The 21,797-nt window shown below is 43.2% G+C and overlaps 1 protein-coding gene across 1 annotated transcript; it reads right to left on the reverse strand.

Moving 5' to 3' along the window:
* Positions 1 to 769: 769 nt before the first annotated feature.
* Positions 770 to 13,817, reverse strand: stk17al (serine/threonine kinase 17a like). The gene is made up of 7 exons (XM_023413968.2): positions 13,427 to 13,817; positions 9,619 to 9,831; positions 5,077 to 5,221; positions 4,144 to 4,270; positions 3,991 to 4,039; positions 3,480 to 3,659; positions 770 to 2,684 (listed from the first exon to the last, which is right to left on the reverse strand). The coding sequence occupies exons 1-7, from the start codon at positions 13,537 to 13,539 to the stop codon at positions 2,396 to 2,398; spliced, it is 1,116 nt and encodes a 371-aa protein (XP_023269736.1). The 5' UTR covers positions 13,540 to 13,817; the 3' UTR covers positions 770 to 2,395.
* Positions 13,818 to 21,797: the final 7,980 nt, after the last annotated feature.

The following is a 21,797-nucleotide window of genomic DNA, read 5'->3' on the forward strand; positions in this document are numbered from 1 at the left end:
GGCGCAATGAGAAATGGGATCACGAGACACAGGGTTTATAGAGGGATGAAAGCATAAAGTGGGGTGATACAAAAATGCGAGTAATGGTTTCCAGGGATCCTCCAAAGGGTCGTCAGATCAATCTGAGGGATCTCAAGTGATTGACAAGAAAGAGCTTTTTTTTTCTCTGTTGTTGCTTTTTATTATAAAAGATTTACCAAGTCAGACTTCTGAAAACTATTCAAATAAAGCAATCTGAGCTAAGAATATTGATCTTTGTTTAAAAAGCCCACCACGCGTGTGAATACATTGCTTCACTTTGATCACAAGCCTGAAAGGTTGCGAACCACTATGTGTGTATATATTTCAGTCTGCAAAGCTCATGCATGGATTTTGCACAGCCAAGCAGTTTTGAAGCTGCACTTACGGCATAACTGAGTTTTGAGCTAAATGCTAACATCAGCTATGCTAATACACTGTTGCTAAGCAGGTATAGCCTAATGTTTGTTATAGTTTAGTTTAGCATGTTAACATTTGCTAATAAGCACCAAACTTGGCTGATGGTGATGGGAATGTTGGGATGTTAAATTTTTGATCTGATGATGGTCCCACCAGAGGAAAGTCATTACGATTCATCCTTTGAGGGTCATGTATACATGTGTAAATGCTCATCACAATCCATCTATCCGTTGTTGACATATAATCTGAACCAGAATGGTTGACAAGTGACACACAAAGTGACAGACGACATTAATTTGCTGCTTTAAAAAGAATCACACAGACATTAGAGTTTGATACAAAATGCACATGTATTTTTTTTCTTAGTTACATTTTGCAATGCATGCCATCATCATTTATTCATTTTAACATAACGTCCAAAAAGGACAAGTGCAAACCGGCCTGAAATTCATAAGCAGAAAACAACAAGAATAAGTAAAATTTAACGTACAAAATAAGACAGGATATAATGCTGTTAACATTCATACAATGGTAAAAAAAAGACAAAAAACAAAAACAAAACAAAAAACCCCAACTTATCTTTACAGATTAATTTTAATACTAACTCACAATATACATTTCAGTACTTTTGAGAAATTCTTATTTCTCTGCTCCCGAGTATCTGAAGGCAAATATCACATATTTATACAACTCTGGGCTCTTCAGTTGACCATGTCATTGTTCATCTGTTACAGTTCCAATAACAAAAGTGAACTGTTCTGAACTTTCAGCCCAGACTGTTCCCTCTTTCCATGACTGATGTTTTCACAATATTTAAAAAGAGCATGTAATCTAATGGCAACATCGCAGTTAAGTACAAAAAAAAATAAAATTGTGCAACTTGTGCAATAGCCAACAAAAAAAAACCCAAAAAAGATCCAGGTCAAACTTTTAACTCCAATATGATCACAGAAGTGAGGTTGAAAAAGTGGCACTTTGTGAAAAAACAAAAAGGTCATGTGACAAAAAACAGTGGATGGTGGAGAATGGTGGTTAATATGTACAGTACATTGTGACAGCTGACTGTGCTTAATGAGCCTTTGGTTTCTTACGATTACACGGAAGTTCCAATAACAAAGTAAAAAAAAAAAAAAAAGTGCTCAAGATTGTCCTTAAAAAAATAAGTATGCTACCATGTCCACCTCAAACTCAGGCACTGATGTGGCTTTGTGTATGTAAGGAGCTGAAGTGGTAGAACAAACACACATAAATAAACACACAAAAGAGTGGGACAGTTAACGTCCGACTTCAGCGTAGATGCTGTCCATCGCTTTAATTCCTTTGTTAAGTAGAACCATCTGTCAAAACCCTTTACTTCCTTCAAGAAAACTCATCACAGAAGGTATGTCTGGGTCAGCTGAAGCATAACTTGTTTTGATGAGAGCACACAGTGAGTGAAGTCATTTCCCAAGGAAGCAAGAGGCTGCCTGTCCTCCTTAAAAGGCTAATTGGTAAGAAAGAGAAACCAGTGTGCGTGCAGGGTTGAACTAGTCACAGTATCAAGCTGAGTCTGGTTCAGTTCTGTCACTTTTTAAGGCAGCAGTGCAGTCCTGCGACACAGCCCTTGTGTGTCTTCTCCCACTCTTTTCCCCTGCATCCTCATTCCTCTCACATTCCCGCCGTGCAATCATAAATCAGCATGGAGTAGCATGTATTATTTCTCTCTTACACATACACATACACACACACACACACACACACACACACACACACACACACACACGCAGAGGTATCAAACTACACACAGCCCAGCTCACAGACATCACAGCAGTAGAAGCAGCCAGCAGCAGGCATACAGCATCCATATAGCATGGCCCTGTGTCCGATCCAGACCAAGAAGCTGCAGGCTCACTGGCTCTCAGCGTCTGCTCCGTTCAGTTTGAATTTGTTCAGTTTCTTTCCACCTGTGAAGCGTCATTCAGCAGATCAGCTCCTGCTGTATTTCAGGCAGCGTGGGGAAGGGGGGATCGCTGAAGGAGAATGCGTCACGGCCCGTCTTCAGCCCACCCTGGGTGAGGTATGACCCGATCAAGCCCAGCTCAGGGGATGGAGCCGGGCTCTCGGGCTCCGACTCGGACTGGCTCGTCTCTGGCTCGTCCAAGGAGGATGCCGGCCTGGTGTGGAGGTGCGGGTGGGAGTGGGAGTGGGAGTGGGGGAGCGGGTTCAGCCAGGGGTGGTTGAGGCATTCTTCTGCCGTGGCTCTCTTCCTGTACACACAAACACAATAACACTGGATGAGTGGAAATTCCCAAAGAGTTTACATAACCAATGGATTGCCTGGATCTTCTGATTCACTCAATCCATTCTCTTGCAGATGTCGGCCATATTCCTTTTCAACATTTGGTTTGGAAAACCACAAAAAAAAAAAAAAAAGCACTTTTTTTTGCTCTCAAGATTTTTCCCCCCTCCATCTCTCGCCGATTACTCAAACACTCAGGAATCTTCCACTTTTTCCAATGCCACCACTAATCTGCTGCAGTTAAATGATACCGACTTGAGATTATGGCTCTGGATGTGAGACGGAGGCTGCTGCTACTTTACATCAACAAATTGTGCTGATTAAAAAAGGACTCAGTGTTGGAGCTCTCAATCAGAATTAGGGTTAGAGTTCATTAGAAGTAGTGTTATATAGCTTCCCATGGAAATCACTTTAGTTTAACAATGTTTTTTTGTTTTTTTTTAACATGGTGACACTTAAAGCTGATGCGTCAGTGTTTGGTGTAACATTAAAATGAACACACAGGCATCATTTTTGTAACGAGGTGAGCTTACAACCACCATTTGCAAAACAAAGGAAATGTTCTGTTGCCTAAGTGACGCAAATCTTCTTACCACACACACACTCATTTAGACGCACACAGATGTATTTCCGTGCTGTATCAACCTGACTCACATCCTTGGTGTGTAAATCAGCTCGAAGTAATGCTGATGGAAATTTTGGGCAGTTTTAGCTATAATCAGAGCATCTGATCATTTTCATTACTAAGGTAAAACAGCCTCACCTGGGGTTTTTAACTAACAAGGACTTGATGAAGTCAACAGCCAGGGAGGAGATTCCTTCAAACGTGTCTTGCGAGTAGTCCACGTTGACTTGGGAGATGTTGAGGAATGTCTCCTGCTTGCTGTCACCCTGGAAGGGAGACTCGCCTGTCAGCATGACATAGGTCAGTACCCCGATACTCCTGGCAGAGAGGGAGGGAGAAAGAGGAGAGAGGTAATGAGGTAATCTGTCATATTTGATGGTTACAGAATTTGTTTTGCGACACGCTGTGGCACAACAGATCTGGCTGTCTTACACTATGCTGCCGTCATTAATCAACTGGAAGTATGAAGCAAAGACGATCTAATGGTCAAAGGTCTAGACATAAAACTGTTGTCTGCATGCGTGGGAGGTGATGTCACTGTGCTGAATATGTCTTTATTCCGGGTAACAAAGCACAAACTAAATGACTTCTGCATGGCATCCATGAAAATGGGTGGAAATAGTCTCATTAACTACAGTAGCACACTTACCACATGTCTGTAGCAGTGCTGATGGGTTCATAGCTCAGGATCTCTGGAGCTGCAACACAAACACATGGCTGCAATTAGTCACGATAAATGAGACTCAGATTGAAAAGAAACAGGTGATTCTCTGTTTTTTAAGGACTTAAAACCAGGACTCACCCACGTACTCTGGGGTACCCAGGATCTCCCTGACCTCTGTGATGTTGTCCATGCATCTGGACAAGCCAAAGTCCACGATACGAATGTCACCGATAGGCCTGGCGCTGGTCAGCAAGATGTTCTGGGGCTGGAAATGACGAAAACACAGGTTAGACACAGGTACGTTACATAAGGACTGATGATTATTCAAGATGTCTGAGGTCTATAATTATATGTTACTGTGACTGAGTCAAAGCATTTGAGGTAACTGGTCCCAAGAGGATCCGGGCTCTGGTTTGTCAGTGAGCGTACTAGTTGCTCCTCTGAGCTAAGATCATCCATTAAGCCTATCAGACGAGACTGAAAACAGGTAGGGTAGTCCTGCCAACCACTTGGTTTGAGTGTGCAAATACTCTAGTGTACGTACAACTGTGTTAATTCTGGGTTAGACTGGCTTAATGCCAGAGCTGGTTGAAGCATTTGAGATAAACACAAGAGGAGAAAACAAGCCTGGGCCACTTAAGTCTATCAAACCACAAGAGCGACTGAAGAGAACATGAGATTCACCTCTTGAAAACGCTACCTCACACTACAGCATGTCATTATACACCTACCCTGATCATTTCATCTAGAGCAAATGCAGTTTTTTTTAGTCGCTCATTCACTTTTAAAAGAATTGTGTAACGTGTAATGAGAAACCAGACGCTTGGTTAATTTTTCAACACACTTCCGTAGACTGAAAGCCTCCATGATGACTTCCTTTTTACCTCAGGGTCTATTTAAGAAAACACGATAGGTCAGTGACATTCCTTTGACGAATGATTCCTTGTGGGAACAGGGTCGTAACACACTGAATGAGCCGTTCTTGCATAACAGAAATCATATCTCCCTCAGTCTCCCCCCGCGAGGGAATACGTTGCCCTATATTGTCATATAATGTTTCGGTGTGCTTACTTTCAGATCCAGATGCACCACATTGTTTCGGTGCAGGAAGGCCACTCCGTTGAGGATCTGCTTGGCCAGCCGGATCACATCTTTCTCCGTGAAGGCGTCATCGTTATCAGCAACACACTGGTCGAAGATTTCACCACCGGCGGCGCTGGAAGGAAAGCACAGGAAGGGAAACTGAGAAAACAAAACACGGATAAGATGTGAAGAAAACAAGTGTACATGGATAGCCACCAAGTGGAGTTTAGTTTGGATCGCTTTCATTTTTGATTATAAATTTTAACTTGTCATAATAAATTGCACCTTAAACTGTACATATACGCCCTTCCTTTCAGTTTGAAAGTTGACAATGGTAAATTCAAACCCATCCCATAAGTACAATTTTAGTGAACAAGCCTCAAAATCATTTCCAGTTTCTTTGTAATTACCGAACTGCCCGTCTCTTCATTAGTGTACTTTGGCTTGGAGGAACAAAGTCTGTCCACATCTACAAACTGCATGTGAGTCCAACATGAATCAATATCATTTTTGGTACTCCGCCTTTGCATGTACTTTCCCCTCCTCAGGAATATTACTGGCGATAACAACGGCCATATCAACTTTCAGCACATTCTGATAACAGCTTATATATCCTGATGTATTGCCAGTTAACTTACTAAATCAAAACAGGGGAAACAACTAATCAGAGACGACATAAGTAATAAAGATGCCGGAGAAGGTGCATAAAGGGCGGCAGGAAAATAGTGTCATGTTGGCAACTAGATACTGTACCGTATGAGCCTCAGCCTGCATATTTTTCTGCTTGTTTGCACAAAATAAATTACGCATCAGGGATTATCCTTTTTTTGGAATTTAGTCTCAGTGGTGACTTCTCACATTTTTGCGAATCAAATAGTCAGATTCATCCCGCCCGGTCTTGCTGCGCTTGTGTAACAACGTTAGGTTAAGTGGAGACATGGTGGATTTACGTTAGATACTCCATCAGTCAGATCGATGCCTGAAGCTGACAGTTCGCTCAAAAAAAAAAAACTAGAACCATGTGTGGGGGATTTAGATGGCGCACATGCTTTTTATCTTCAGAAGAAAACTTTTTGTGACCAGGCCCTAGGCATGTATGTTACATAACCAGCAACCCCCCCCCCCCGTTAGCCTCCTAACCCTGTGCTCTTTACTATCCTCAGCTGTGAAAATAGCACATGTTTTGTTGGATTTTGAGGATATCCGTCAATGGTCCTTATAATCTTTATTTTGCTCGCAGCACCAAATACTTGACCTGCCACCTACCCCACTTGTAACAAACATGCTCAATCCCACCTAACAACCCCCAGAGAGTCCCAGAGCAGCGGAGACTTACAGTGAAACTCTGCACTTAATCTGTTTACATTGATCTGCTCATGTATACCAAATGCAAGCAAGCCGGGTGTTAGTGTTTTCATTTGGGAGAGGAAATGAAAGAGGTTTGATGGACGCTTTTGATTTTATTGATGTTAACCTTTAATGCCTCATATTGAGTCTGTGTTATATCCAGAATGAACTTAACATGGACCTGACCTGTAAGCATTTAGCGTACCTGTCTGAGCAATTAAAGACTTGACGTGACGGAGTATTTTAATAGCTTCATTAAGCTGTCAGCAGAGTGTCTGAAAGGATTGAAAATCTCGATAAAGACCATCTTGTTTAAGTTCACACAGACTGCACACATTCTGGCCAAGCACTTAAGAATGATCCGATACTTCCCTGAACTCTAAATATTGTCTCTGCACTCACCCTCCCTCCCTCCAGGAGAGTTAATGCACTCACTACTTCAGTGTGTAGACAGACATCCTCCTCTGCACCAGCACCACAAGAATGAACCCACTGTAACCAACATGAGCCGGGGCATAAAGATTCAAGAACAGATGAACCTCGATCTCTTACCTCGATCTATTACCTGGGAACAACTATTTTCTATATCTTACAATCAACCTCCTTTTAGTTATTTTATCTGGTCCAAGCTATTCTTGGCTATCCACCAAGCTTAGGTACTCATTGACGTCACCTTAACAGCAACCTGTCAACCAGCTTCCGCAAGCCTAACCTGTCTGTTGGCTGAATTTTCTGGACAGCACTTCTGCTCCAGTGTATTAGTCCAATTATAGTCCACTGAGGACATTAGTGCTCTGGGTTAAAGCACACGCAAAAAGGGATATTGAAACAAAAATTTACATGAAACATGGCTCTCTAAAGAAATTTAAAAGAGGAAATTAAATGAAATTCAATGTTAAGGAGAATCATGCAACTTAAAAGACGCAAATGTGGTAGAAACTGAACACAGATTTTATGATTGTGAAAACCCTTTAGCTTTACAGAACACCTGACATTTAAAGAGCTGGGGGTTTGTGATTTTGTGAGTTTCAATTCCTTTAGCCACACAGCTGACTTCATATTAAACCTTTTAGGCAGCTGAATAAGATTCATCACTTTCCTGCAGTACAAAAAGGACTATGCCTCATGGTGAACTCATCGTTTTTAGCTACTGTGCACAAAAAAAAAAAAGTTTCAGAGGCTCAGAGGTGATGCATGTTCATTTTTCATCAAAGTGGCCATCTCTCAAACTAGTCATTATGCTGGGCTGTTCTGTGGTACTGACGCACGCCGGAGCTTCACTTTAAAAGATGATTAGAATTCACTTCTCGCTTCCATTTCTCTGACATTACCAAGGATGTGGTTGTGGCTACAAGAAGTGTGTGTGTGTGTGTGTGTGTGTGTGTGTGTGTGTGTGTGTGTGTGTGTGTGTATGTATGCGTGCGTGCTTGCAACACTTTATACCAGCGTGGTGGTGTGCTACTTTTGGGAGCTTTGCTTGCTGCTCACATTTAAACCCACAGGAAATGGAAAATGGTTTGCAATTTCTTGAAACTCATGCTGAGGTCAGACGGTTTTTGAGATGCAGCCCTTCAGTGGCCAAGGGTCTTGCTATGAGTAGCCTTTAAGGGCAAATACAGTACAATATATAATAACTGACAAAAGCATGAGCTGGTATTTTAAAACCAAGCTCTTTTGAATGCTAAAATATTGTGCACATGCAGGCTGCCTGATTTGACGCTCAAAGACTGCAGCTCAATTTGGCAGCTGGAGAGGAACCGTGGACCAGTGGTGACTGACCTCCTGCTATGTTTTCTCTGCAGGCATGCAGGGGTGAACTGTGGTGCTACTTCCCCTTTCACACTTCAGTCAGAGGTCAAACACAGCTCCACAGAAAGGCTTTTGTTCTGCAGAGGCATTCCACGTCTGGGGTGAGGATGACTAGTGAGGAGCGGGCAAGGAGAGGGTTTCCTGCCTGAGCAGCGACCGAGGGTCATGGTAACGTGGTTCAAGTGTAATTGCCCGGTGTAATCTCCCTGTAATGAGGCGAGCAAGGTAATTAAGATGCTAAGTGTCCCTTCCAAATCCTAATTAAAGGCCATCACTAGACGCATCATGTCATTTAACACCCAACCCACGACAGACCAGAACCAGACGGCCAGGATGACCTAACAGCGTCACTGAACGAGCAGCTCGTCTCAGCCAGTTCGCCTGCACTTTCAAAATCGCAACAGTCAAACAAACCCTCCAGAGTACTGAGCAATAAGTTCTCACAGTAGGGTTTAACTGACTCATTTATGGCTCTATATTGTCATTTTCACACAGTGCAGTTATGCCACATCGGTATTTAAAGTGACACTTCCTGCATTGAGCTGAGGTGTTTAGCGGAGCCTGTTTTGAGACGAGCAACGAACCACAAAGAGACAGTTTCCATTTAAGGCAGCGTTTAGGTCACAATAGCGAGAGGCTCCGCATTTCACACATGTATGTTTTTTTTTTTTCTTTTTGAGGTGAGACAGAGTCAGTGAGTGACATGCAGTGACATTCTCAGCAACTAGCACATAACTCTAAGCCGGGAAGTAATTAGAAGTTTTTTTTTTGTTTTTTTTTTGCCGTTGTTCTCAGATCAGATAAAAGCTGACGATTCACATGAAAAGACGTAAGCAGTGACATTCTCATCATGCAAAATGCAGGATGTTGCATAATGTGATTTGATGCGTGGGTTTCCCCAGTCAAAGACTTCTTAAAAAAAAAAAAAAAAAAAACATCAAAGTTGCTTATCAATTAGAAATGAATGAATGTCAAGGAAAGTTCTTTGGAAGCCAGATCGGTGGGTTGGAGTCCCTCAGACACTCTGCATGAGAGAAAAGTTTATGGTGTTTATGGTGAGCAATAAAAAGGATATTCATCTCCCTAATGATTAAGAACCTAATCATTTTTATTCCAGTTTTCCTGGCATGGACCAAACGCCAGGAAAGTGAGGAAAGTTTAAAAGGCCATTAAATGTCCATAATCATTTTCTTCTCATATCAGTGGCGGTGCAAGCCAGGGCTGGGCGTGTGCATGAGGGTCTGATCACAAACAAATTTTGGAGTCTGACAGGCAGGACTGTTCAAATGTGTTGTTTTTTTTGTGAACTTTTAAAAAGACTTTCATGTTTGGTTTTTTTTGTTTGTTTGTTTTCTGTAATGCTTAATGTCTTACCACTCAAGAACAAGGATGATTTCAGTGTTGGTTTCGTAGACCTCATGCAGTGCCACCACGTAGGGGTTTGCCTTGGCCGACTCCAGCACAGCAATCTCGTTCAAGATGTCCATGCGGCAGTCCGCGCCCTTCCGTCGCTTTCGCAGGAACTTGGCAGCGTACTGCTTCCCCGATGCCTTCTCAATGCACGTCTTCACTACCGCAAACTTTCCCCTGGGAAACAAAGAGGGGAGAGAGAGCGAGAGAGCGATTAGTGAGGAGACGGAGTAATCGCAACCACATTACTGGCTTTTTCAAATAGATCTGGTCAGAGATGGTTCTATTCTGTATCCAAGTGGTCCAATGGGACCACTGGATCGTATTTAGGTCATTTAAAACTGCAGCAAATGAAAAGCTAAAATTACTGGACACACTCATCACAGTTACACTGCTATGAGGTGAAACCCAGATTACAGAGCGAGACGTTTTGGAAATGCCCACTGACAAGCCACGAGTGCAACACTGTAGGCGAGGTTAAAGAACAGTTCAGAGATAAGGAGTTTAAGTGGCATCGTTTGAAAAAATACAGACACTGCTATTGACCACTGATATGCTCAGCTGAGGAGGCGTCATTAGACATTCGGTAACGATTTCCCTCACTTCTCCTCCTTTTCCTTTAGCCTTCAGGAGGGTCTGACAGGAGGCAGATAAGGCTGACAGTTTTGGCAAGAGCTGCTGAATAGTGGGCAGGGACCTGATAAGGCTAATACAACTTCACAGGTCAAGCAAAAAACAAAGAGATGCAACAGCGTCGTTGCTCAATGTCGCTGGTAAAGCATGAGATGGAAAATAAAAAAGAACATCCACTTTTACAACCACATCACTACCCTTAATTTTTCTGCAAATACACTGATGTATACACTAGATTCACAGCAGGTGTTAAGGGTCAGCCGTGGGTGTGGGCAGGATGTCCGATGTGTGCAGAATTGCCTCTCTGTGTCAAGCAGACCATAATCACCAGCCGTCCCCTCCCAGGCTGATAATGAGGCCTTGTCCATTTCCCTTTCTTCACAGCTGACAGCAGCAGGGACAAATGGAATTGTGTTGACGCCTCCGCCCAGACCCTTGGCCAGAGCCAGTGCTTCTCCTTTGACAGTCGTACAAAAGCTGACCAGTCGGTTAACACAGCAGCCCCGAGACCAGGACCACCCAACCTGACCACAGCAGGATAGGCCAAGCGGTGGGGGGGGGGGGGGGGGGGGGGGGGGGGGGTGTAACTGCTGTTACAGTCAGGTTGGAGCCTGAGCAGCATGCCAGAATGGATATTGCAACCTCAACATCTATATCCAACTTACATCTCAGTGTTTTAATGAGCTGCACAACACAGATACACTGCAACAGTCTTAGGAGCAGTGAACACAGGATGTGAAAAGATGACTGTGAACTGTGCAGAATCTAAATGAAGTCAGAACGGTCCAGTCAGCATGGTGCCAGTCATTTTCCCACACAGTGTTACTCCAAGCCCACTGTGCTTGCGGACCAAAAACAGCAACTGTTCTGGCCAGAGCCTGGTTCTGTTTTGGCTACCGCCCCGGCTGCTGTGGGGGCCTGTTCCTTCTCTTTTGCCTTTTCCCAGTCTTGCAAAATGGTGACGACTCATTGTGCAGAATGAAAAGGCAAAACCCGTCAGAGCCTTTTTATCCTTAATTAGCCAAGTTCAGAGCAACTCACTGTGGGCTGGGAACTACATATGGAGTGAAAAGGAATGACCGCTGGCCACGGAAAGGAGCAACAGGAGGCCTTTCAAAGGCTGACAACAGGTCAGAGGTTACTTAACACGGCCACCTTCCAGCCGGCTATGTTCACACTCTGCTATGTTACTAGAAAGATGCACAGAGCGTCCTGGTTAAAACATCATAGGACTTTAAAGTATTTTATACTTTATATATCTGTTTTATTTTTGGAGTTAAAACACACGGTAACAGTAGAAAAGCTCTCAACTAAACTCTGACTAACACTGATGGATGCTTTCTCAAGCATCCTGTCTAGCTCCACAAATACAGTTATGCAGATCAAACAGCTCATTTGCAGGCTTATCCTCAATTGAATCAGTCTGAAACTAGCCTGTGATCATCATCATCACCATCAACTTTACTGTAACAAACTAATTCCTCCCCAGAGGTGGAGATGGTGATAATTTGATTGAGAAACCGGTTTCCTGTGGTGTCTGCGTTTTTTTTTTTTTTTTGCTCTCTCAGTGGGGCACTGACTCATGTCTGAAGTGCAGTGAAAAATGACAACTCTCATTTGCCTGCTTCACAGACGGCCTGACACGCAACATGAGTTCCTCTTCCTGCTTTCAAGCTTGCCACAACATTTTATTGTATACAGTTCTGCAGGGGATCACAGCTCATGATGCAAAACTTGACAATGACAGGGCTTTTGAAAATGAGGTCGATGAGCCTCATTGTTTCTGCCAACTTCAAGAGAGCTGAAAGAAGCAGTGGGCGGAAGAATTCAACAAGTAATTCTAATATGATCAACAACCCTCCTAATGTACAGAGTGTATAGCTGATCTCCTGGCATGCAGCGCTATGTACATTCCTCCCCTTAATGCGATTATGAGGCCTGATCTCAAGATGTTGTTGGGTCGGAGTCATGAGAACAGGAGGGAAGACGGATGAAGGGTTGAGGTATGAGGGTGAGGGGGTGTTTAGAAGCTGCTGTGGCCTAAACTGCATAGGCAGCGTCACCATGGGTTGTGGCTGCTGTCCCACGATATCCTATGGTGTCCTACAAGAAAACTCAACCCAGCGGGCTCTTTATTTAGCCTGTCTCCCACCACAGCGCAGCAAATTTACAGTGAAAATGGGGAATTACAGAGACAGATGCAGAACTGGCCAGAGTCATGATCAAACAGCTGTTGCATTTAATGGAACCCAAGACGTCCACTGTGGTTACTCGCCTTAATTCGAAAAAATGCTTTCTGGGGGAAAAAGTCATTAATGTCTGGCATGCTGGCCCTGAATGTCTCAAATCTACATATCAATCAGCGTGACACCCAAAATGCATTAGGTTAAAGAGAGAGACAGAGAAGTGTCTGACTGTGCATATTTCATGCTGCATCTCCCGGGCAAACAAGTATGGGACAGAAAACTGTCAGGAAAGTGAATCCTTTGAGTCTATAAATCATAAGTGTTAGTGTTAACATTATATAATAATATATATATAGCTCTCTCATTTGTCCTCTTGCATATTTTCTCACTTAACATCACATTCAGAATATGACCCCAGACTAAAACTTAAATTTGGATGTAATTTTCACCACCACATGCGCCAGGACCTATTAGAGGTGAGCATCAACAGAGACAGTACCGCAGTTTGTGAAGTTTAGAGATACAGATAGTAATATGATGCTTTCATTCTTTCTCAGATGGCATACACCCCCCCCCCCCCAAAAATCTACCAAAAATCTTCACATATTATTACTGTCCTCCTCACTGGATCAGAATGTCCCAACACTTCTCAGCTTCTTTCAGCCAAGACGCACAAGAGCGCATAAAACATTGCGCATTCCGGGTGCCAGAGTGCGTTTCCATCAGCGCATTTACCACGGGATGGAATGCGGGACTGGAAATGTTCAATTAACACGCTTCCTATTAACACGTGCAGGGAACAAATCTAACACGATTAACTCGATTTGACATAAGATTATCAAGATATTGTAAGGGGAAAAATGCAGCCAGTCATCACACGAACAAACGCAGCACACACATTAGTTTTCTCATCAATGAACGCTGGAAACCGCTCATGCGATTAACACACTCACCTGCCCAGTTCTTTTCCGACCAAGTCGTAGCTGGCAGTGAACGGGTCAGCTCTTATCCTCGTGTGGATCTTTGTCACCATTCCTTTTTTACTCATCGTTGCTGGATCTGGCATTGAAGTCTCGCCTTGGTAGTAAAGTTTTAAAGTAAAACAATCTTCCTCCACCGAAAGAACAAAACAACCCAATATACAACAAGGACGACTTTCTGATCCGATCAAGTCAAAACTCGCATGATATGGAAAAAAAGAAAAGAAAAAAAGAGTCGATTAGAGCCAACAGCAGCTGTGTGTCAAACCACCGGGAGATAATCCAGTCTGAGCGCGTCCCGAAACGGGAGGATGATGCCCTGCAGGAGCGTGACACAGTCGGTGCGGTGAATTAGTTTGAGTGCTACTACACATTCCTGACAATAAACTCCTTGTCAGGCCCGGCCCCCTGCGATGACGCTCAGCTGTGGAAGCCAATGAGTTTGCTGAAGAGGACGGAACCGAGGTGCGAGCCAGCTGGCAAGTGGTGCGCTCTAGTGACAGCGAAGGGCTTACTAGTGCAGGTACAAAAACATAAACAAACACCTTTATCATTAGCTTGATAGTTATTCGGATGATTTAATAAAATTGTGATAATGATTAAACATGGTCAAACAGTCTATTAGTTGTAAAGTGTCAGTTTAGATTTGTACACATTTGTCAACCTTAAAGCACTTAATGGTGACCTATCCTCGTCCTTGACTACATATATTAACCTTTTTCCTAAACCCATGTTCTACTTATTCAACCCAATCTTACTCAGAGAAGAAACATAAAGTGTCAGCAAAACATAGTGTTCTCATTCGCGTGCACAAACATACCCTTACAATCAGTTTAGGCATTTCTGACGTGATCGCTGGTATGTGTTTTCCTGCTGCTTGTACTGGGCTTGGCTGTGCTGCAGGTGAGGCTCAACTGTTTTTCTCACACGACGCCCATGAATGTGAAGATGCCCTTGGGTTATGAGAGGTTTGTCAACTTACTGAACCTGCGTGCCATTAAGGAAGAATTCAAAGCATGCCATTAGATAACTTGTCACTTGGAAAGTCCTGTGCTTTTTGATGTACGGGTGCTACAATTTCTTTTTCTGGTCAATATAAAAACAAGGCAATGAGGAAATGTGCTGGTATTTATGGCCCGCAGAGAGGGACCAGTGTGACGTTGACCTGGACTCCATGGGAAATGTGTCACCTAAGCTCCAGGGGCTTGCGAAGCTAAAAAAAAAACCGTGAAGATGTTAGAAAGGCCGAGGCCTGGAATGACCCCAAGCAAACAGAACAGCACCCCGCCATCCTCACACACACACAGACACATACACACACACACACACACACACACACACACACACACACACACACAAATACAGCAAACCGTCCGCTGCTGAAAGTCAATCCAACACACTAAAGGAACTAGTGGTGGAGTCTGTGGTTTTGGCCCCCAATTTACACCTCGTGTAGAGAAGACATGTGAGACATGTGAGACACTTGTCTTCCTCAAAAGCATTGTTGTGACTACTAACAGTAGGTAATACAGCCTGACTCATGCAGGATGTCATTGCCATCTATAGAGCTACAACTAACAATTATTTCCATTATGGATTATTCTTTAGATTGATCGTTTAGATCGTAAAAGATTTGAGAAAATGTCTTCAGACATTTTTTCAGCAATCTCGTCATCATAATGGCAGGCACATACTAAAGAAGGGAGAGACTCATACCAGCCTGTGTTCTTCATGTTCCTAAATGAGGAGATGAGTATTTGTGCCGGGATGACAGAATGGCACGTTGCTCATGCACTGGTTTTATGTCCCATGGCTGGGCACATTGCAAATGTTCAGTCACATGCCCTACATAGCTGTTATCTATCGCACAGAGCAGGATTTGTCCGATCTTACCACACCAAAGCTAATTTTGTTGCCACAAACAGCAACTGATGTAAAAGAGACCTATTGAGAGTGGACATTCCTCAGGCCATACTGAGTCATTAGCGTCCAGCGACAAGGTTACATAACCTGTTACGCCTCCTCAAATTGTTACCTTAAGTCTAAGCGAGCCCTCTCTTGAAGCCTTGACCCTCTTTCTCTGCCAGCCTTCCCATTAAAACCGGGGGTCAGAGTTCAGAGGAGCCATGTTAGTGAGGGAGCGCTACCGGGCCCCCGGAGACTTAATGAAAACACATACCAGTGAATTAGGCTGCCAGCCTGCAGTTAAGCTAACATAAATATGAGAAGTTCAGCCATGACCTGGGGAACGCGAACACTTTCCGAGCCACTAGAACAAATAGGCCTAGTCATGACTGGGTCAGAAAACATGGCTCTTATTTATTTATTTATTTTTTGTTTTTTTTTAACAAGACCTCAGCTGCAGCTAAAGCCTGGCTCTGTTCCAAAAAAGTGTCCAAGATATGGATCTGATTGATGTGAACGAGGGGGTTTAATGCCTTTAAGTAGGGTAGAAGGGTATGTGATAATATTTCAACTTTTGCCTGAATTGCATATAGTGAAAAATTATCTTTGGCCTATCCAGTAATGGAATTAGATGACATTCATTGTGGTCCAGCAGGCATCTCATCCTTACACAGGCTGCATAATCAGAGGAGCTGCCATCATGACAGAGAGCCGCTGAAGTGCCGGAGAAGGTGAAAGGTCGAGGAGCAGAGGGAGGCAATCCGGTGTTAAAGAAGTGACGATTGCAGGATCAGGGTAAAAGTACACTATTAAACTCTCTTATGACTCCCTTAGGTAAATGTGTTAGAGAGACAGACAGTCTCTTGTCCGCAGTTTCAGAGATATCCTATCTCTCCTATCGTTTATGTTGCCCAAGGGAGTGTTAAAAAGGGGGGGGGGGGGGGGGGGGGGGGGTCTCATTATGTAAGTTCTTCTCCTGTGTCTCTGTGATACCGTGCTGTTAAATGTTTGCTGCTGTTCATTTATGAGGCTGCTTGGAGGCCTCTGCAGTTATGTTAAGATCTCCGACTTTGATAACATCCCAGACTTCTCCTTTCTGTTTCCACCCTTTGCTTATAACCCAGAGAAGAAAGTCTGCCATCATCCAGCACCAACAAATGTCTGAGTGATGAGGTGTCCTTGTGAGACATGAGTTTTGCAGATGAGGGTGAATCAGCTCTCACTGATAAAAATGCTTCTGAGTCTCTTTCATCGCTTTCTTTCCCTTGTTTCCCTTGCTTTGCTCCATTTCTGAGTGAGAGCACCTGATGGCTGCTGATAGTCACTCTCACACAAGCAGCATTTTGTGAGAATGAAAAAGCCATCAACCTCTCGTTGGAAATTTGCCTTGTTAACAAGGCCTGAAAGACAACATCTGCAAAATGCTGAATCCTTACAGAGCATGATTACTAGCTGTCTCTGTTTATGGTTCTTAGTTATAAACCATTGTTTACGCAGAGAGAGGATTTCATTTAATGAATAGGTTCAGATTCAGGAGACCTATACTAGGTAATCTCACCTCAGTCGATAAGCGTTCCTTGTCTTCTTTGGCTGCTCATGCAGGGTATGAGTACATATCTTATCTGTCATGTGTTGTGCAATTTGTAATTAACAAGCAGCTGATGTGCTGGCAAAAAAAAGAAAGAAAAAAAAAAAGCTCCAAGTCTCTTCTGCACCACTGGCAAACTCTAATTTGCCCGGGTGGATAGCGTGTGTGTTACCACTTACAGGGTTAGGGAAAGCTAACAACATGGCGATTTAATATATGATGTCATGCGTTCATTAGCTCTATAAATCATCTGTGCAGTGGTGTAATGGTGGTGAGCCTAGGTCACACACTGGTGTGATCTCTAATCCGTTTGCAGTGACCTCAGTGTAAAGCAGTCTGAATGGAGCGGCAAAGGTCCCACACCTCATAAAACTAAACAGCCCGATAGCTCCAGTTGATTTAGATGCTTAACACACCACCCAAGTCTTAACCCCTTCTTTCCCCCTCCTACTACTACTACAACTGCTGCTGGTACTCCTGCCACAACAACCACTGTGGTTTACAGAAAAAGGACAAACATCCCCTCTGTGGCCTGATGGGAGGATCAGTGGGTTCCCAAACACTGGTGCTGGAAGTCATTCACCCTCGAGACTTCAGGATGACGTGCAGAGCTGATGCTCGAACAGTATTAGAAGATCAGTTCCTAATCCTTTTGGCAACAGAGAAACTCATTGAAGGAGGGATAAAAATAAGACATGAGAATAGGCTCGAGATCTCTTTGCCTTGTTTGTAATCTAAAGGCAACAAATGGCAAAGAGACCTCAGAGGGGAAGCGATGTGTGGCCTCGCTGTTGTCGTCGGTTGTCATGCTATTTTATAATTGGAGGTTGGAGCTTTAGAGTCAGAGCTTTTAAAAGTCCTCCATGATGTGAAGTCAATGGTTGTTTATAATGTTTGTGAATAAAGATAACAAGATTTTTTTTTTTTAATCTAAGAAGTAAAGTGTGTTTTCAAATGGTGTTTTCAATCTTCTGCATAAAGAGTCATCATATTTTGTTTATTTGGATGCAGGGCACGTTATGACTTGTATTTCTTCTTTATGTTTTTATGTTTAAAGAAAAGAAAGAAGATGAGAACTGTCTCTCACATGTTTTCATTTATACAAATCAAACAATGAAAAAAATGATAATGAATGCATTTATAAATAATACTAACACTAACAAGTAGCAATGGACTGGCTGGAACAGACATCCTATAATATGACTTTCTCTTGACCACTGCAACCATGTAAGAACTTTGCAGAACGTACAGTAGGCTGTATGGCTTCATTGAGTTATAGCGTGTGTTCAGTTTCAAATTGACATGTTTGGCTCAGCTGAGAAACAGTCAATATTTCTATACTTAATAAGTTCTCTCCAGGTTTCTCGCGCCTCACATGACCCTGCCTCTACTTTAAACCTCTGTTCCAGAAGGAAACCTGCACCATGATGTCTCATGTGAGCAAGTGAACATGTTTTTCAACTCCTCCGGATCCCAGCGGAGCATCACTTGTCAAATGCCTCCCTCCAGGCTCACATGCATGCATGATGCATGCTCTGATTGCATCTCTGTTACAAATTAGCCAAAAAAAAACAACAGGCCTATTTGACAGCATTGGTGTTAAAATGAGCAACAGGAGTGAAGTCAGCTACCTCTTCAGTGTACTAATATTTTCAAAGGGGCGACACTTATGGATGTTAATCAAATGCGAGCAGCTGGTTTTGGTTCATCTCTCCTGACCAGGAAACCAATGGGGAAAAATTGACACAGTGCTCAGGATAAATGCAGCAGATGGGAAACACTGAGGAAAGACAAAGTAGGGCACTGGGAGCACTTGTGTTTAAATTGCAGGCCCACTGATTGCAGTGGAAAGCTTGAGTGTGAACTACACATCTTTTTTTTTTTTGCCCGCAAATATGACATTTTTTTCATTGCAGCAACTGATTTGATCTCTCTCAGCCCACGCTGTGTGCGCTGGTGCAAAACAGCAGCAGCACAGGAAGAGAGGGATGAGGCAGAGAGAAGATGAAAGCTGTTCTCAGGTAGAGGCAGAGGAGACGTTTTGCCACATCCTGCCCTTACTTTCTGGCAGGAATTCATAACTACAGCTGTGCACATGTCTGCTAGACATGGTTTGCACGGAAAGGCAGTGATTGTGGTGAAGAGCTTATTTCCCTCGGGCAAAAAATACACAAAAAGAGAGTAAACATGTACGACACTGGCAGATGAATTAGTAAGACTATAGCATAAGTGATAGTGTGACAAAAGCACAAAGCAATCACATGGGATAAAAGGTATTAGATCCTCTTTGTCACAACAACAAAGTATAGAATAGAAGAAGCATGTTGTTGAGCTCTGTCTGGCTGATTCCACATGCAAACAGCTTAACAAAGCTTTGGCCAAAATAGCTGCATGCATATTTAGATATAACACCACCCTAAAGGCTGTAAAGGGTGGGTGTGGGCATTAACAGATGCAGCCAGTCTCATGCATGGACAGACACACAGCACGGACAGACCAACTTAGAAACTGAAAGGGCTTTCTCAGCTGTTGCTTCTGTCTCTAGCCTCCTACTCCCCCCACCCCACCCCACCCACCCCCCTCACAGCCACATCATTGTCTCATTAATCCATCCAACAACAGGCACATAAAATCTTTCACAGCTCAATTCACTGTACATGCTTTATGCCAAACAATGCTTGCATTATTCAAATAGTATCAAAAGGGATTAAACACCACTTTGGTAATCGAATACCCGGCACCTTCTTGGAACAGATGAAAAAAACACTGGCCAGCGTGGCCCTGCACCCGTCGCCATCCATCAGACGCTTATCTGTGCAGGTCGGTTGCCAAAACAAATTACTGTTGTCTCAGTTGGGGCTTGATGACATGGGAAAAATAAAGTTGTAAAAAAAAAAAAATTTTCAACTGCAGTCTGACCATAATGAACATGATTTCCCTGCAACTCGAGATAAAAACGGTTTTACTCCTTTCTGAGATTCTAAGATAAACCTAAAATTAGTCAGCAGGGGTCTGGGAGAATATTAAAACTGCTCAAACGTGAAGGAGAGTGATAGAAGACATGCCAGCTGGTAGAAGAGAAGATGAGAGAAGGAAACAGAGGAAAGGGGGAAGCAGAGAAATCCTTCAGGAATGTCTGACTCAGGAGAGAAATGGAAAAAATGTATTTTAATTGGAAAGTGAACATGTGAAGTGGGGAGAGGTATTAAGAAATAAGGTTGTCTTCAGCTGTCAGACAGAAATAACAGAGAGAAAAAACATGTCAAGAAACAAAGAAAAATTGAAGGGGAGAATGAAGACAATGGAACACTTATGATGCTTTATAGGAAATCCTTTTGTAAACCCTTAAATTAAGAATTGTAAACAAGTATTTGAACATGCACAAAGAAAATGATTGTCTGCAAGGAAATCAGCAACGGTCATTCGATAACATTTATGTGCTATTTTGTTGTGGCAAAGTCTTGCCAAGGGAATTTCCTGATTATTTTTTAATAGTGGGTTTGTTTAAAGGGAAATATTTCCCCACACAGTTATCGGACATGGCAGATGGACACATGATACCTCTGGGAAATTTGTATTAAAAGTACAATATGTGCTCCTTCGACTTGAAAACCATGCTTTGCACTTAATCCTGCAGCCTCTGTCAGTGAGCCTCCAGTCTGAATGAAACAAATCTAACTGGTGCTGCATTTACGCCGCACTGGGTACAACCCACGGCCCAGCGACTCCAGTAGCAGCAGGTAGACGCAACCATATGTCATCTGAGGCATGGCAGGGGCCAAAGGTCAGCTTGCTACTAATGATTACCTGCTGAACCGTGCCGCTTCAGTTGTCCTGTGTTTGTTTGCGTAGCCGTGGTGACAGTGCAACAAGCCAGGGCACTGAAAATACACACAAGCACACACACGCACACACACCTCCCATCAACACCATGCCAGCTGCTATAAGAGGTCAGAAATAAATAAATAAATAAAATTCTATGTGAAACAATATAAACTCTTGCTAAACTCTTATCAAATAAAACACACTGTTGGCTCAGGAGTTTCCTTACTTCAAAAATTTTCCTCATGTTATTCTCTGTGAGTGGGAGGAGGAGTTTGCTTTAAACCAGGCCAAGCAGATTTTTTAAAGAGGCAAGTCTTGTCCTTATATTCATCTCACCACAAAGCCATCAGGGAGAGCTTTGTGGTTTTGGTTTATGGGAAGGTCTCAACTTCAAATGAGGTGAAAGACGGGCAGAAATCATACCAGACCTCATAAAACACACAACGGTAACGATTTTGTGAGGTGAAAACCGCACAAAATCTCATGAGCTGAAAGGTCACAGCTTTGTATGAGATCACCCAGCACTCCACTGTGTATTAATTAATGCTTACTCTACCAGTTCACACTGCGCCGAGTAAAGCCAGAGGTTTGTGCACCGGTGTGTGTTCGGCTGTGCATATACGTGTGATTTGTGTTTGCCTGTTTCCGAGTGTGCTCGTGTTGGTGTTTTGTGTTTGTCCACATGTAATCAGCAGGCAGCTTGCTTTGTCGCTGTGTGGCCTTCTGTGACGTGCACGAGGAAGGGGGCAGGGGGAGGTTTGGGTCAAAGGTCGGACAAAATGGATGATCTTCTCCTTTGCTGCAAATGTCACACTTTGTGGCCACTCTTGTATTAATACTGTGAACAGGTGCACTGTGTAATTCAGGAAACAATATAATTTGTTATGTGCTAAAAAGAACTGTAGCTGCTTAGCTTAGCTTTGCTTAGCAGAAAAAGCTGAAAACAGGGGGAAACAGCCTGGCTCTGCATGAAAAAAACTGCAGCTTTATATTTAACAGGCAGATATGACAGTGGTATCAGTCTTT

The sequence above is a fragment of the Seriola lalandi genome, unplaced genomic scaffold, assembly GCF_002814215.2.
Source record: "Seriola lalandi dorsalis isolate HSWRI2012SDOR001 ecotype SW California unplaced genomic scaffold, Sedor1 jcf7180002054519, whole genome shotgun sequence".
Classification (NCBI taxonomy): Eukaryota; Metazoa; Chordata; class Actinopteri; order Carangiformes; family Carangidae; genus Seriola; species Seriola lalandi.

Excerpts from the sequence above, each read along its gene's own strand:
- stk17al (XM_023413968.2), bottom strand. The coding sequence starts at position 13,539 with ATGCCAGATCCAGCAACGATGAGTAAAAAAGGAATGGTGACAAAGATC. Across the intron at positions 5,222-9,618 it reads ATCATCCTTGTTCTTGAGTG|CGCCGCCGGTGGTGAAATCT; the intron begins GTAAGACATTAA and ends CTTTCCTTCCAG. Across the intron at positions 4,271-5,076 it reads TGGTGCATCTGGATCTGAAA|CCCCAGAACATCTTGCTGAC; the intron begins GTAAGCACACCG and ends CGTCATTTCCAG.